Here is a 16,698-nt window from a genome sequence, read left to right as displayed (position 1 = left end):
ACATTTTTCAGTATTATCAAAATCTGTGAAAATTTATTAGAGCTGAACTTCGATATATGCTGTGAGCAGATATTGTTCTGCTTGATCATGCAGATGTGCCCACATTCTTAAACAGGGAACAATACAAGACTCCTGAGTCAAGTCTGAACACCTTGGGATTGTTTTTTTTTTTTGGCATATTGCACAACCACCCAGGTGCTGTCTTGCTAAAAAGCCTCTCTGTAGAGGTGTGCAGTAGATTGAAAGTGTTAAATGGATGGCTAATAAGGACTGTAATCCCAGTTCACTTGTATCTAATTTAGTAAGCTCTGTGGGAGGCTTCATTTGCGTTAGAATAATGTCCATCAATGTAATAATAGCTGCATGTTTACAGAAACCACAAATGTGCTGCCACCTATGCTTGTGCTTACCTCTAAATCAATTAACTTTGTGTAGTGTTTTACCAGAGGAAACTTCTAAAAGAAGTTTGTGAGTTTTTTGTTGTGCAACTGTTGCAATCCCAGCATAGTCAGAGAAGGGACTAAAGGAGGAGGACAGTGTGTTGTAAACTAATATCTAAAATGTTTTGTTTCCAAAGACTTGGATGAACAACATGATGAAGACCTCTGAGCCCAAGATTAAACATTTCGAAGGTGATGACTACACATGCATTACATTCCAGCCAGATCTGTCTAAATTTAAAATGGAAAAGCTTGATAAGGATATTGTGGCCCTCATGACAAGACGAGCGTACGATTTGGCTGGGTCGTGCAAAGGAGTCAAAGTCATGTTGAATGGGAAGAAACTACCTGTAAGAACATCAGTTGATGTATCTTGAGTGTACTGAGTATTTGGTGCAGAGAGTAGTGACTGTTACCTGTTACTCGTAGGTAAATGGATTTCGCAGCTACGTAGATCTTTACGTTAAGGACAAGCTGGATGAAACCGGAGTAGCACTCAAAGTCATCCACGAAGTGGTGAATGAACGATGGGATGTGTGCCTCACTCTGAGTGAAAAAGGGTTCCAGCAGATCAGCTTTGTAAATAGTATAGCTACCACAAAGGTGAGTGCTTAGATCAAATGGTACAAAATGGAAATGATAAAATGAGTGCTGAAGCTATGCCCAGTCAGGTGTTTGATAAAAAAGTGAATCTGGGTTGCTATAAATAAATAGGTGAGGTAATCCTCTGCATGAGACAAACTGGCAGAGCAATTGGATGCAATTAAAATACATCCATTGCAGTATTTCTACATAAGCACTAGTTTTGATAACGCTGGTGATCATTATTGGTGATACTGATGTCTTATGTGAGCATACAAGGTGTTGGAGAAAATGGAACTAATTTATTTCATCCTTTTTAACACACTGTAATTAAATAATTCTGAAAGTAAGGTAAAAAAGTGTAAAAACTCCTGTAGAGCTACCAGTAGCAAGTTTTGGAGAGCAAAAATGGCTTTTGGTGTCCTTGAGAAGTGGCTGTTCAGTTACTGCTTTATGATGTAAAAAATTGGCTTGGAGTGTTGAGATTAATTTTCTTTTATTTGTGTATCTTTGTAAGGATACCTAGGTTTTCTTTGCAACTATAGTAGTAAAGATATAATAAAGAAAGATCTTAAGTTATGCTAAAGCAGCAATGTGCTCAGCATACTAAATAAAGTACAGCTCAGTGCTTCTCAAGTTGTGGGGGTGGTCAAGCAGGAAGGGAATCACCTGAAATCAATCAGCATAACTCCTATTTACACTCTTTTGGCGTGAACAAGGTTTAGGGATCTGTGGTCCACCATAGTGAAAGAAAAGTCTTTGTCACTTCTGCTCTTCACAAATTGCACTGGAGGAGGGACCTAAAAACTAGGCAGTTAGGTTGTTAGATCTTAGTGAACAGTCTAGTTATTAGAGCTAGCAGATCTAACAAGCTAGATTTAACAAGACTAGAAGTCCTAGTAATTGGTGAGACTGTTTCTAGAGAATCTTAACTGTGAGATTTCCAAAAGATGGGAAGGATAAGAATTGGTAATCAGACACTTTGATACCTCTCCTTGATCAGATCTCTGTTGAAGGAGTCGGAAGAAAATTCTAATGGTAGCACAAATGGTTTATAAGCACCGGTGGTTACACTAAGTCTAGAAGGTGCCCAGGAATGTCAGTGTTAATCTTGATGTTAGGTGATGTGTAGCCAGTGTCTGGTGGGGCATAATTTTTATTACATAACTTATTTTCAGTCACTGTCAGTGTAGCTGAACAAATGTTCTGTGGTAACAGGGGAAGTTTATTTAATTGTAGAGTATTTACTTTCTAAGTGTGCATTGCAATTAAAAGCTTTGTCGAAACTAGTGATGACAAATCTGGTAGTTGAAGGGTTACAACTTTGTTTTAGTTCAGGCCTCTTTGTGCAACATAAAGAAGAAAAATAACATATCCTAAGATATTTGTACAGTACTTTTATGATGAAACTAGCAATGTAGAGAAACTTCACTATGCTTGGTGAACCAGGCTAAAAAAAATTCTTTGAAAGAACTGAGTACTTCCTGACTCGTAAGTAAAATAAATTGCATACACTTACTCCAAAGATTTTGAATTTTATTCTTCTGGATCAATATTTGCCATCATGCAGTTACACATCGTTATTATATATTATTTTGGAATACATCTAGGAAAAAATTCTATGTATTATTCAGAAAAATTCTGTGTACTTACAAAAGTAAGTGTTGTAATTTCTAGTTTTCCCCACTCTCCCAGTCCATGCCCCACGTGTGTTACTGGGTGCGGGATGTTGGGGCAGTGAACCCCCTCACCAGGAATTGTTGAGCAGCTACCCACTGATGGGACATAATAGGTAGGAACTAACTGCATCAGCTGCCTGCCCCCTTATCTGCTAACAGGTGAGGAACTCATTCTAGCTATTAATTATCACTGTCTGCTGACAGATTTTTGTTTCTGCATCTGGGTAAATTTCACACAGCACTAACTTTCCCCCACCTTTTTAAACTTGTTATAATTTGCAAGTAAGTTTTTTTTTTAGGTTGCTGGCATGGTGTCTTTTGAGGGATTTGAGAGGTCAGGCAGTATGTTTAGGTGCCCTTGTCTAGTTTGTGTAAATTTGTTACCTTTTTCAGTTCCCCATTTAATCAAAATTTTGCCATAGTAAACCACCACAAAATTTGACTTCAGGCTCTCAAACAGCATTTGAAAAAATGTTTGTAGCTATTAACAGTTGTACCTTATTGTAGCTATTAACAGATACCCTTCAGTGAGACTTGAAAACTGACTAAACATGGTCCTCTTAAGTTCTGATTTTCAAATAGTAGCTGTGGTAGAAATTGTGGTAGAAACCTCATCTATTAACATAGCAATCTAATGATAATTTTAGTATGGTGGCACTGCTTACTGGAATACTACCAATCACTTTAGCAGAAATGTTCAGCCAATACATTTGCAGTGTCAGAAGTTACACTTAAATGGACAGAGAATCCCAACCTGTTAAAATTTGCTGGAGTTGAGCAACAAATTCAGAATTATTCTAGATTTCAGATTTATTTTCATAAAATAAATATAATTTTAAAAAATGCGAAGAAAGATAGGATTGAGAATGTAAAACTCATTGGATGGAAGCTTCAAATTTATAGTTAGCTTCTGAATTTTTCTACCAAATAAACTATTTATCTGTTCATAGAGTTTAAATGTAGCTTACCTCCAAATTGATGGAAACTGTTGGCTATGAGAAGAATTGAACATATATAGGAGGCAGTCAAAGCTTCATTTTTTAAGATTTTTGTTCGCACTTAATTAGATACCTTTGCATGCTGAAGTCTGCAAGACAGGACTTCCATCATTACCTTCTGGAAAAAGAAGGTTATGCAGTTCTAGTTCTCTTTCCCCATAATTCAAAACTTGTAATAATCTTTAGCAACCCCTAGATTCAGAGGGTATTTTTATTTTTGCCTTTGTGTCTTGTATGGGATTGTTCTGACAGCTGGGGCAGTTCCAGTCTGTTCTGGTCCCAGAGTGGGTACATTTGCCACCTGCTGGTGAGATGGTTAAGAGGGTCCCAACTCTGAGCTCTGAACATCCCTCACTCACAGCTGCATGCTTAAGAATGGACTCAGGAATGGGGAACTGCTGTAATAACTAGTATCTCCTAAGAACAAGAATTACTGGTAAATTGCTGGTTTGGTTGATATGTCAGATGCTACTTTTAACAAAATTTAAAAATTGCTAAAGTTTTAAATGCAAAAATATACTGAGATGTTCCCATAAGCATAAGTTTTCAGTAATGTGATGGGTAAAAGAAATGCATTTCAAGATTGCCATTCAAGTGTGGAATGATTTTGAAACGTGTAATTTGATATTTTCCTGTAATAGCTTTTCTTTACAGTTTGGAAATAGATTTATTTTCCTTTAAAGTGGCAGGGTATTGATAGATCAGCTTTCAATTGAACTCTCCCTCTGCTGAAACTCTGTCATCCATATGTGGGTAAAAACAGTTGTGTTTTAATTTTGGCAGCTTTTGGTGGTTTGAATGTGGGTTTTTTGGATGGTTAGTTTTGTTTTAGAAGAAATGCCACAAGAAAAGACTTTGTATGGTGCCTCTAATGGTTTGTGTTGATGTTTTAGTAGATGACTCTAGGAACTGAGAGAAACTATAGTTGATTTCTTTGAAGTGCCAGTACTGGTTTGGTTATGACTAATAATATTTACTAGCTTAACCATTTTGGTTTTATTTACTCTCTCTCTCTTTTTTTTTTTTTTTTTTTTTTTTTTTAATTTAAATCTCTGCTTTCTGTATGAAGCTGAGAACACAGCTGCTATCCCATCAATTCAACTTCTTTACATCTCCAGTCTTTTCACATGCATATTCCTGCTTAAAATGTAGAATCCTAACTTTAGGGGGTTGATTGCTAGTTGTTTTCCACTTTTTGGTCACTGTTTATTCTTGGTTTTGCTTTCTCTTACTTATTTCTTATCTATCCTACACTTTCTCATGCCTGCCAAGAGCTTTTTTTTTTTTTTCTCTGTTCTGTTTTAAATACAACTTTAAAGAGTGAGGGTTTTTCTGTTTGTTACTTCATGATGAACTTCCCCATAGATATGTGTTCTTTATTTTGTCTGCCCTAATACAGATTGGTCTGAACAGGAGCCAGTATTTAGTCTGTATTTTTGTAAGGTGCTAGCTGATCTAAAGCAAAGGTGATCTGTGTAAAATATGGAATGTTGAATTAGGTATGTTTTCATTTTATGAGATATGCCTTCATCACTCCACTTTTCATTACAAGATTTTAGTCAAAGTGTCATGAACTTGCTATGACAGCCACTAGAATTTAACATTTTATTAGTATTTTTGAATTTTTTGTCTACAAATTTGAAGGAAGATATTTGAGTAATCAATCATTTAACTTCTGTCATCCTCACTTGAATGAAGACTGAATGACCTGAAAAAAACCTGATTTTTCTATGTTATGCTGCAACTCAGTGTGCATGGATTTCTATACCAAAGTATGACTACAGGAATTTTGTTTTTACAGCTAAAAGCTATTGGGAAATTCAGTGGTTATTTTGTTTATTATTTGTTTTTTTCTCTTCCCTCATTCAGGGTGGTAGGCATGTTGATTATGTGGTGGATCAGGTTGTGGGCAAACTGATAGAAGTGGTGAAAAAGAAGAATAAAGCTGGAGTCTCAGTCAAACCATTTCAGGCAAGTAACTTTATGCAAAAATATTGAAAGAGATGAATGTGAGAATTTTGTTCAGTAAATTGATTTCTATGTTTTAAACAGGTGAAGAACCATATATGGGTTTTTGTTAATTGCTTGATTGAAAACCCATCATTTGATTCCCAGACAAAGGAAAACATGACATTGCAGCCTAAAAGCTTTGGGTCCAAGTGCCAGCTATCTGAGAAATTTTTTAAAGCAGTAAGTATACCTTTTTCATTTTCTGCTCTGTGAAACGGGAATTGACACAGTGGACCAAGTGTATGTTCTGTAGCAGAAGATGAATTTTAGTTCATTATGGTACTGCAGTGACATTTGCATACTCTGGAAGTGGGATGAAGGAGTATGTAATCATTCTCTGGTCTTAATAATGGATGCAGTGACTGTGTTTTGATTGTTGCCCTGGATTTAAAAGTGAGCGTCACCTGATCAACTCGTTTGTTGGAGATTCTGGCATTTACATTGGTGAAATGAATTAGACTCTTGATATCTAAACTAGGTCCTTCATCGATGTTTTTTGTGTTCAAATATTTTTCCGAATCTGAGAATACTGTCTACCTTACTCTTTGGTATCAGTCCTGTTCTATTTTGCTGGAGTGAAAAGAGAGGAGGGGATATTTCACATTTACTTGTCCATCCAGTAATCAAGAAAATGCAAAACAGTGCCTGTAGTATTCAAAGGGATCAAGTGATCGTTATTGTCAGGCAGTAAGTTAAAAATTTTTTTTAATGATAGATGGGCTAAGAATTGCTGTTCTAAATGAATACATTTGTAAAAATACATCAGACAGGTTTTTCCTCTACTACATTTTCATACAATGAAGGAAAAGTAGAATTCTGTTAGCCAGAACTCATTATACTGAGTCCTATTTAATGCCAGTAGCCTAAAATGAAACTCCAGTAGTGAGGAGAACAGTGCCACTGCTAATACTCCTGGCATCAAAACTTTACTGATTGTATAGTGGTTTATTCTTCTACTTCTTTGTTATGGGTGACTTTCCTATAGAATTTAGAGGAAAAAGAAATAACAGTCTTATATAACAAAATCTGAAGAATGAATACATGTTGTGTTACCATCAGCAGGTTTGATTTATAGCATTTCTAGTATTCCCAGAAGTAAACATTGATTTCCAGATGCATTAAATGTGCAGCACAGTCTCAACAATGAATGGTGTATTATGGGAGATAATTAAAAGCCAAAGCTCACAGTATTTTGCTCCATCTGTGTTTCCTTTTGATGTGAAACAAAACCTAAAGCAGTTTTAGTTTAGAAAATATACTATATGCTATTTTTTTTCTGCAGATGTGTTTCTAAAATTGGTATCAGATTCTCAAGTGGTTGGTAGAAAGCTCATTCTCAAATAGTTTTGATTGTCTTTCAGCCATTTTCAGCCATTTCCAAAGGAACTGTAAATGGTCATAAATATCCCATAAGGCTGCTTTTTGCTCTCAAAATCCATGAAACAAGTGTGTAGTGCCTAAAATGTCTCAGCACATCAACTACACAATATAAGACAACCTCTTGTTAGGTCTCAGACCTAACACTCTTTCCATCAGTTAGAGAAGTGGTGGAAAAGCAAACTCCTTTTATGTTGTGTGTCAGTTGTATGTGCATGAAGTGCTAAATATTAAGATGTGTGTTAATTCTTTCACCTTTCATATGCTGCAATTTTTAAAATTTAGAGGACCTTAGAAACAGTGTCAGTGATTTAAAACCGAGGTGTAAGAGTCTGCTGTCTGAAGCTTTTTATTTTTCTCATTCACAATTCTCATTTGTTGCTTCTAGGCCTCTAACTGTGGTATCATAGAGAGTATTTTGAATTGGGTCAAATTTAAGGCACAAACTCAACTGAACAAAAAATGTTCATCAGTGAAACACAGTAAAATCAAGGGCATTCCAAAACTGGATGATGCTAATGATGCTGGTAAGAGCACTTACTTTAAAATTCTTTACTGTTTCATAAATTCTTCACAGACATGCTAATTTGAAACCTGACTTTTATTTCTCATTCTGATGTGTTTTTTAATAAAAATCTTTCTGGTTTCCTAAACTTTCTACAGCTAGAATTTAAACATGATGGCTGAGAATTTAAACAAGAGGCTTGGTTTTGTCAGGGTTTTTTTGCTTCTTTGGTTTGGGGTTATTTTTTTGTGCTTCATTGTTCAAGCCAAAGATGACCTGATGAGATGATGGTTCTGTTTAATTTTCCTCCCTTTCTCTTTGGTTCCTTGGTGATTAATTTTTTAATTGAGTTTTCTTCAGTATTTAGTTACTTTTTCATTTATTCAGATGTCATATTTTGCCTCAAAAGTTGATAATCACATCTACTCTAGGATATGGAATTTTCACTCCTCACTCAGATTTATGTTCCTGATACTTTTCTTGCCAAAAAGATTGTGTGCTTGAAGAAATTATATATTTTCATGGATATCAAGCCTAGCGCTCTTAACTCATATAATGAATGATTCTGGACACACTTTTTTGGTAGTATTTTTAGTTTTACTTTGGAGATCAGGCTTCAAAATCACTTCTTACTCTTTTTTTTTGTTTGTTTGTTTTTGTGTTTTTTGGTTTTTTGCCTTTTTTGGGGTTTTTTTGGGTTTTTTTTTGGCTGGGGGTGAGGGGAAGGGAGAATGTCTATCAGGGGAGCTAATAAAATATTCGATTATTTTTCATCCTGACCTGAAAGTTCCTCAACTGAGAAGGCGTGTAGAGATTGATTTGGGCTGAACACTCATGCCTAGAGCTTTGCATGACTTGAATGCCTGTTACCCAGGTATTTCTCTGAAGCCTCATTATTGTTTCATGTGGAGGGAATTCTGCATCTCCTGAGGAGGTTTAGCCAGGTATTCTGGAAGATACTGGATTTCTGACATTGAAGGCATTGCACATTCAGGTTACACACACAGGAAGTGCAGCAGGGAGAGAGCAGTCTCTGGCCACAAACCCCTCTGACTTTAGTTATTCCTGTGGTTTTTAGATTTTATCTTTACTTGAAGAGTGAATTTGAAGCTGAGGTCCAGCATCCACAGGTTTCTTGTGTACCTGGTACTCCTGAATGTTTTAATCATTGTCAGTTAATGCTTAGGAATAAGAGAGGTACATCTGTAGAGTGATGGACTTGCTGCAGATTTCCTCCCCCTCCTCTGTAAAGAAAGGGTTCTATACCTGGTCATTCTTGCTTTCTTGTGATCTTGAACAGCTCTACATAATTCTGTGACTTGTAGGAGAAGAGGTAGAAATCAAAGCAAAAATTAAGAATATTGGATTTTAAGGGAGCAGCTAGTTTACTAAATCAGATGAAGCATAAAAGCATTTTCTGAACCTGTCAGTTCATGTAGTTTTGTCTTTGAGTTCTTTAGGGCTGTGCTCAGGAAAATACCTGGTATATTGTGAAATTAATTGCTACTGATTGGATCCATTCAAAAAGAAGGTGAACCTGGATGACATTCACATGTGTTTTCTGCCATTCATATATGAAAAATATTGGCTTTTATATATTCTAAAACAGCAGACTGCTGTTTTTCTAGGTATTTGAAGTCCACCTTGCTGGTAGGTAGTCACAGGTAGTGTGAATAACTGCCTTAGATTATATTAAGCCACCCATTTTGATTCAGAAAACCAAAGGTGCTGAATGTTCCTGTGTAATAGGAAGTATGGGGTGGCTTTTATCTACCAGGTAAAGGCAAATTACAGCACACATTTTAAATACCAGTATATTCAAAATTACCTTATTAGCAGTAGGTGAGACTCAACCAGCTTGAAGTTTTTTTGGAGTCTTTCCCACCACAGGCCTGGATAAAAGAGCAAAGCAACTTAATGAGCATATGCACTGTTGCAGAAGGGTGGGTTCCTTTTTACAGCCTGCTTGTTATTTAGAACATTCCACTGCTACAATTGCAGTAGGCAGAACATGAATGTCATTCCAGTTTTGAGCACACAGGCACCGAAATGCTGTTTCTTGTAGAATCAAAATTACACTGTTAGTGAAGATTTTTCTGTTTGAGAAATTTGGGAGGCATAAGAAGTGCAAATGTTCTCATTATTTGAGCTTTTCTGACAAATTTTTCATACAGTTGTCTGGCTTTACCTGATTGACAATAAAAAGGGAAAATCACAAAATTGTGATTTAACAAATTACTTTTAAAAATATACTCAGAGGAAAGTGAAAATGCAGAATGGGAAATAACTCCTATATGTAACTCAGACATGCATAATGCATGTGTGCATGAAATCTGCAGTTATAAAAATGAAACAGTGAAGGTAGAGAAGCAATCTGTGTCTTCTTTTGTGCGGATGTGTAGGTACCATTATATAAGACATGCCACTATTGCATCCCATTTTGCTTATTTTGCTACTTGTCTGTACCAATCCATAGTCTACTGCTAAGGGCAAGGATACTCATTGCTGTGCAACTTTAGTGGAATGGAAGGCCACCCCTAAGAAGAAAAATTCAGCCTACTTAAATTAACTGATGGGAGAAAATTACCTGTAGAGTAGAAAATAATTCAACTGTATTTCTTTTATTTAAGTCACGGTTTCTGGTTTTTTTGCCTTCCCTCTACTTCTTCCTGGCCTGCAGGTGGCAAACATTCCTTGGACTGCACGTTGATATTAACAGAAGGAGACTCAGCCAAATCTTTAGCTGTCTCTGGCCTAGGTGTTATTGGTAGAGACAGATATGGAGTCTTCCCACTCAGGGGCAAAATTCTCAATGTCCGAGAAGCTTCTCACAAACAGGTGTGTAGTTTTGTCCTTTCCATTTTGCTGACAAATGAATGTCCTCCTGCTTATTCTTGATTTCTAGATTTACATATTTGTAGTTTAATTTTTAATTTTTTCATGGAAGTTTTTTGACTGAGATTTCATAAACTACCAGCAATTTTGAGGACTGGGATAAGCATGTAAATATTAATTGTAGCAGTGCAGTATTGGGATGATGAAGTTAATTTCTTCAGAAGTGAAGGGATATCTTCCTATGACTCATATTCATGTTTCACATGAGTACTTAAAACCCCTACCACTTTGTATTTTTCTCCATTGCCATGGGATTTCACGGACTCACAATATGAGTCAGCAGCCAGCAGCACTACCCCATCATATTGCTCCTGCTGCCATTCATAATTTGTCTGTAATAAGAGGTGTGCTGCAGATGCCTATAAAAACGGTGGAAAAAGAAGGCAGCTTTGTGAGATGACTTTTTGTTATACATTCAGTTTTCTCCCAGCTTTTCCCATCCAAAGTGCTCTGGCTGTAGAGGAGAAAGAGAGTGGTGTAGTCTTGAGAATTTGCATATACAGAAGAAATCATTACAAGTGCAAAGGCTTCAAGGGGTAGGAATAAAAAGCTTATGAGATTGAGGTTAGGGTGCATTGAAAAAATAGCTATAAAGCAAGATTGGGATGTTTCTGAATCTGCTTTTTACACTGGCTGCAAAAATAACTTTTTTGTACAGATTATGGAAAATGCAGAAATCAACAACATCATCAAAATAGTTGGATTACAATACAAGAAAAGCTATGAAGATCCAGAATCTCTGAAAAGTTTGAGATATGGAAAAATCATGATCATGACAGATCAGGTGAGTCTGAAATTCGCAGGTTTTAATCTACAGAGCTTCTTACAATGTGTTTTGCTGGAATTTCATAGGTTCTGAGGTTTCTTTAAAGGATTAATTTATCTGTGTTGCTTTGGTTGCTCTAAATGCACAACTGAACCTTGCTGCAGAAAATAGCAAGAAGCCAAAGTAATAATAAAAACATGCTATGGATAATTCAAAAATATGTTGAAAATAGAGACAAAAGTAGACAGTAAATGAGGTGGTATTGCTAGCAAGTCAGATAGAAAAAAGAATGTAGGCAATTATTTTTAGATAATCTCATGATTATCTCATGAACTATCAAGCCACCAATGAGAACTGTGGCCAGGTTTGGCTTGTTTTCCCCAAAAATTCAACTCTGTGGTGTCTGGGAGAGCTGTCTAGCTCTTGGCAAAAACATGCCACAGGCAAAGAAACTTTGAACAGCACTTGGTTTGGAAGAGCTTTTTAATAGCTCAGGGACAGTGACATTCACAGGTGGTAATTTCATACCCAGGTCCAGTTTGAAATCCAAATTAAAACCAACTGTTCCTTTCTATGCTTTCTGTCATCAGACATTGTGTTGATGTATTCAGGCCAGTGAGTGGGTTTTTTGGTGGTTCAGGGGAATCTGATACAAGATTGCTTCATGTTTTTGTGTTCTGATTCAGGATCAGGATGGATCTCACATAAAGGGCTTGTTGATCAATTTTATTCATCACAATTGGCCATCACTGTTGAAACATGGTTTTCTTGAGGAATTCATCACCCCTATTGTGAAGGTATGGGTTCTGTTATTGAGATTTTATGGATTACTTACAGCACAACAGAAATGTTGATTTTGTTTGTTTGTTTTTTCAAAGGCAAGCAAAAATAAGCAAGAACTTTCATTCTATAGTATTCCTGAATTTGATGAGTGGAAAAAGCATATGGAAAATCATAAAGCATGGAAGATAAAATACTACAAAGGTTTGTTTGAAAACAAATATGTGAGCCCTATGAATAAATAATAATAAATGGGTGCTGTGAAGTTTTATTATAGCTCTTTTCATGATTGTATCTTACATAATGATTTTATAATATTCCCAGGAAAATAAAAGGGATAAAATAATAAAACTTAAATTTTGAATATTGAGTAACTATTTCTTTTTATTGTACAGGATTGGGTACCAGCACTGCTAAAGAAGCAAAAGAATATTTTGCTGACATGGAAAGACATCGGATCTTGTTTCGGTATGCTGGGCCTGAGGATGATGCTGCCATTACACTGGTAAGAACTCATAAAAGTGCTTCTATATGATACATTTTAGTTTTCATTGTGTGCTGAAAGGGGCACGTGAGGAAGTCCTGACAGGGCTTGTTCCAGGTTTTTTTGTGTACCTGAAAGAAATACTTTGGGCGGAGAAAGAATCTTTTGGAAAATGTTTTGAATTTTGGAATAAGCTTAATCCATGGCACAGAATGAGCTCTATCTTCTGCTTTTAGCTTTGATAATTTTGTGTGGTATGAGATTCAAGAAATGTTACAGTCAGAATTGATTTTAAAGCCAGAACATACAAAAAATATTCTGAGGGGTTTTAATTTGTTTGGGCAATAGAGCCCAAATGAATTATGTTTCATATCTACTTAGGGGTCTGTATTTTGTTTCTGAGCAAAGAAGATCAGATAAATATTGTTTATTCGTTGAAGATCTGTATACATGTATTTATGCACATGCTCTACATATTTGAATTTGAAGTTTTGTAAATTGTGTGCAGGAAAATACTTGTGATTTAAGGAAAGGTTGTGGAAAGAAAAAGTATGAAGTGTCTGGAACGAAGCTGTTTTCTTAAGCAATATTTCAGCTTTTATCTACTTTAATTTGTTATTTTAATTGTAGGTGACATTAGTGAGAAAAAGGGTAGGAGAGAAAAAAAAAGAAAATGGAAAACTGTCTACCTATCTTAGACAAAACAGCTTTTTTCTTATCCTGTGGGTACAGTAAAATGTGTGGTTTTACTAACAGAATTCTGATCTCTATTTCTGCAGAGACCTCCATACACAGACTGGTGTATGAGGCCATGTAACCAATTATGGCTGATCCTCACTGTTACCTAAAATAGTGTTCTGTCAGTCTGGGAGGAAGCTGTTCACCTCTCTTACACCTCAGCAACTACCAGCTAGTGCTGGAGCTGTGTACAAAAGCTTCACTTACACTTCCACCTTCATTTCCTCTGCTGGTCACTGAAATCCCAGCCCCAAGTTTACCTCTGGGTGGTGTGTGATTATGGGCCCCACTAGACCTCATGATAGCTGAAATCTAGGACAGCAAAAAATTATTTCACAAAGCAAATTCTTCAGCATTCTAAAGAATTCTTTTGCTAGTAAATGAAGTATTAGAATAGCAATTTTAAGTGGAGAAACCAAACAAAAAGTCCCCTTCTTATTCTTTTGAGGGATAAATATTTGAGAACAGCTCTTAATTCCATTAATTCTGTTATTATTCTATTGAAGTAGTTTTTATGCTGATCCAGCTCTTGGTCATTTGTCACTTCAGTGGTCTAGAAAAGGTATAGATAAATTGAAAGGAGCCAGAAGAAAACTGTAAGAATTAATCCTGTTTTTTCTAAAAGCCTAATATTAAATTTTCAAATGTCTGTCACTGTGAATTATCAAGCTTTGTTCACAAAGGAAGTCAGTCTGATGCAAAACAGGGTGATATGGCTTAGTACCTTCCTCAGAAACTAACATTTAATATTTATATTACCACTGTAGCTTCGTAGTCTCCAAGGAATTGAAACTACTCATTGAGCTCTTTTGGAGTGCTCCAGTCAGAGGCCTTTGAAAAAGATGGTGCTGATAACTGTGTTCTTATGCAGGAGAGTGGTTGAAATCAGGCCATGATGAAGTTTCTTTATGTTACTCTCTGAGAAAAAAAGGCAGTACCCCAGCAGCTCACAGAATTTCCCCAAAGGAGTCAAAATCTTGTTTAAACCACATATTCAGTTTCTATGTGTTTTTCTCTTTTTTGGGGAAGTAACTCACTGGAGGGGAACTCTGTTTCTGTAACACTATAAAGTCAGAACATTCCTGTGTTCTTTTGTGATAAGTGGTTGCTGGAAGGTGATGTCTTGTCATCATGAGGGCTGAGGCCATCAGTCAGCTGGCCCAAACTCTGGCTTGGGCTTTTTGTGCAGCGTCAGTTTTGTCAGGTTGTCAATTTCCGTCAGAGGGCTAGGCATGGCCAGTCAGGATCAGCTACAAGTTATTGACAGAGCAAAGAGGGCATGGAAATGACAAGACTGGTTTTTTTTTCTAATTTCTTCAGTTGATTTTCTTGATGAGAGCTGGTTATAGCTTGGTCTAAATGATGAACCCAAAAGCTTAAACCTTAAAACCATGTGAGGAAAGATCTTCAAACCTATGTGTCAAAGCACAGGTCTGATATGAAGAGGGGAAGAGGAATGATAAGATTTGTCTGAATGTGTGTAGATTTCAGGAAAGCAATATAAATTTATACTGCAATCAATGAGAGATCTGTCATTTCAAAAACCCTTGTGCAAAAATGTCTGAAAAGTCATGTACTGCTACGGCTCCTTTAATGTAAATCTTAGTTATATGGATTAGCTTGTCCAACTAAGCATTATGGAATACTTGATCAGAAAGTGCAATATACTTAAAATTCTTACTGAAGTAGCATACATTTGCACAAACATTTATATGCTGATACCTTAGTGTACTTGGAATCTTTCCAGGCCTTCAGTAAGAAGAAGATTGATGACCGAAAAGAATGGTTAACAAATTTCATGGAAGACAGGCGACAGCGTCGACTACATGGCCTTCCTGAGGTGAGTCCTAAATAACAGCAATAAATCTGCCAGGTGAGATTTAAATGTAATGTAGTTTTTGTATTGAATGAATAATGTATGTGGTTTTTTTCAGCAATTTTTATATGGTACAGCAACAAAACATTTGACTTACAATGATTTCATTAACAAGGAGTTGATCCTTTTCTCAAATTCAGACAATGAGAGATCTATCCCTTCCCTTGTTGATGGTAAGTTGATAATTCATTATGATTTTTTTGAATATTCCTGTTTATTGATGGTTTTTACAGCTGTGATTTGCATTGGAATTAATGCATTCAAGTAGAGAATATAAGAACTTATCCTGATTATCCTGGGTGCATTAGCAAGAGCAGTGCTAGTGGATCAAGAGAGGTGATCCTGCCCCTCTGCTCAGCCCTAGCTGAGGTCACATCTGCTGTGTCCAGTTCTGGACTCCTCAAGAGAGCACATGGAGCTCCTGCATTGGGTCCAGTGGAGGGTTGTGAAGATGATTAAGGGACTGGAGCATCTCTCTTATGAGGAAAGGCTGAGGGAGCTAGGCCTGCTCAGTCTCAACAGATGATTGAAAGGGGGCCTCATCAATGTGTTTAAGTATCTGAAGGGGAGGTGTCGAGAGGATGGTGCCAGGATCTTCTCAGTGATGCCAAACAATAGGACAAGAGGTAGTGGACAGACACTGATGCACAGGATGTTCCACCTGCACATGAGAAAGAACTTCTTCAGTGTGCAGTGGCCACACATTGGAACAAATTTCCCAGAGAGGGTGTGGAGTCTCCCTCAGTGGGGATATTTGAGAGAGAGACCATATCCTCTGCAATGTGCTCTAGGATGATCCTGCCTGGGAAGGGTGGAGCAGGTGAGCTGTGGTGGTCCCTTCCAACCCGAATAATTTAGTAATTTATGTGCTAAGGAATTGCCATGTTTCTTCTGTGAGGAAGTTTAAACTGTTGCTGTGCAGGCTTTTTATTTAACCAGACCTATTCCCTAGGCCCTACAAATGCTTTGTTTCTGCTCATACCATCAGAGAAAGCAAGTCTCTTAAGTGCTTATAGTAATTAACATTCATGTCAGCAGCTGAGTGCAGATAAAGATGCAAATGTTTTCTCCCCTCAGTCTTGCACCACAGGCAGTGCTATAGTGTTTACTGACCTGTAATCTTTCTAGGCTCCTGTCAGTCAGTTTTACCAACCCTCCCCTTGCAATAGCATGTACATTAAAAGGAGCAGTTTTTACTACACTACAGCTTCATTTGTAAAACTGTCTGCAGAGAGCGTGAGCAGGAATTTCTGCCCATGTCATTGTCTGTGTGGACAAGCTTACTATGATCAGAAAAAAGGCCTTGAAACTTCGGGAGGGGTGAAGTACATTTATCTCCAGTTCCCTGTACATTTTATAGTGGAGGTGGTCAGCCTTCTTAACACTACAGACTTACACCAAAATATTCATGCAGTGAGAGCTTTTCGTGTTTTGCATGAAAGAGTGGGATGGTTCAGGGGGCAGGGGCAGTAGCTTCCCTGTAGGACGGATCCCCAGCTTTGATGGAGAATGAAACTGAGTTCGGTATGCAGATACACACCTAGGGAACCCCAAAGAATGTCAGTCTC

The 16,698-nt window shown here is 37.0% G+C and overlaps 1 protein-coding gene across 6 annotated transcripts in view; it reads left to right on the top strand.

Annotated features, from left to right (window-relative positions):
• TOP2B (DNA topoisomerase II beta) overlaps positions 1-16,698 on the top strand; it is a 59,783-nt gene that overhangs the window by 24,366 nt on the left and 18,719 nt on the right. For all 6 annotated transcript variants that reach the window (XM_058832575.1, XM_058832578.1, XM_058832576.1 and 3 more), the window contains exons 7-18: positions 578-790; positions 870-1,043; positions 5,569-5,670; positions 5,752-5,889; positions 7,475-7,613; positions 10,272-10,429; positions 11,145-11,270; positions 11,939-12,049; positions 12,131-12,236; positions 12,428-12,537; positions 15,002-15,094; positions 15,189-15,303. In XM_058832575.1, the coding sequence (XP_058688558.1) occupies positions 578-790; positions 870-1,043; positions 5,569-5,670; positions 5,752-5,889; positions 7,475-7,613; positions 10,272-10,429; positions 11,145-11,270; positions 11,939-12,049; positions 12,131-12,236; positions 12,428-12,537; positions 15,002-15,094; positions 15,189-15,303 (1,585 nt within the window). The remainder of the gene's footprint in view (positions 1-577; positions 791-869; positions 1,044-5,568; positions 5,671-5,751; positions 5,890-7,474; positions 7,614-10,271; positions 10,430-11,144; positions 11,271-11,938; positions 12,050-12,130; positions 12,237-12,427; positions 12,538-15,001; positions 15,095-15,188; positions 15,304-16,698) is intronic.

The sequence above is a fragment of the Poecile atricapillus genome, chromosome 2 (genome assembly GCF_030490865.1).
Source record: "Poecile atricapillus isolate bPoeAtr1 chromosome 2, bPoeAtr1.hap1, whole genome shotgun sequence".
NCBI lineage: Eukaryota > Metazoa > Chordata > Aves > Passeriformes > Paridae > Poecile > Poecile atricapillus.
Note: the sequence above shows the minus strand (reverse complement) of the source record. Positions and strands in the feature narration are given on the sequence as shown.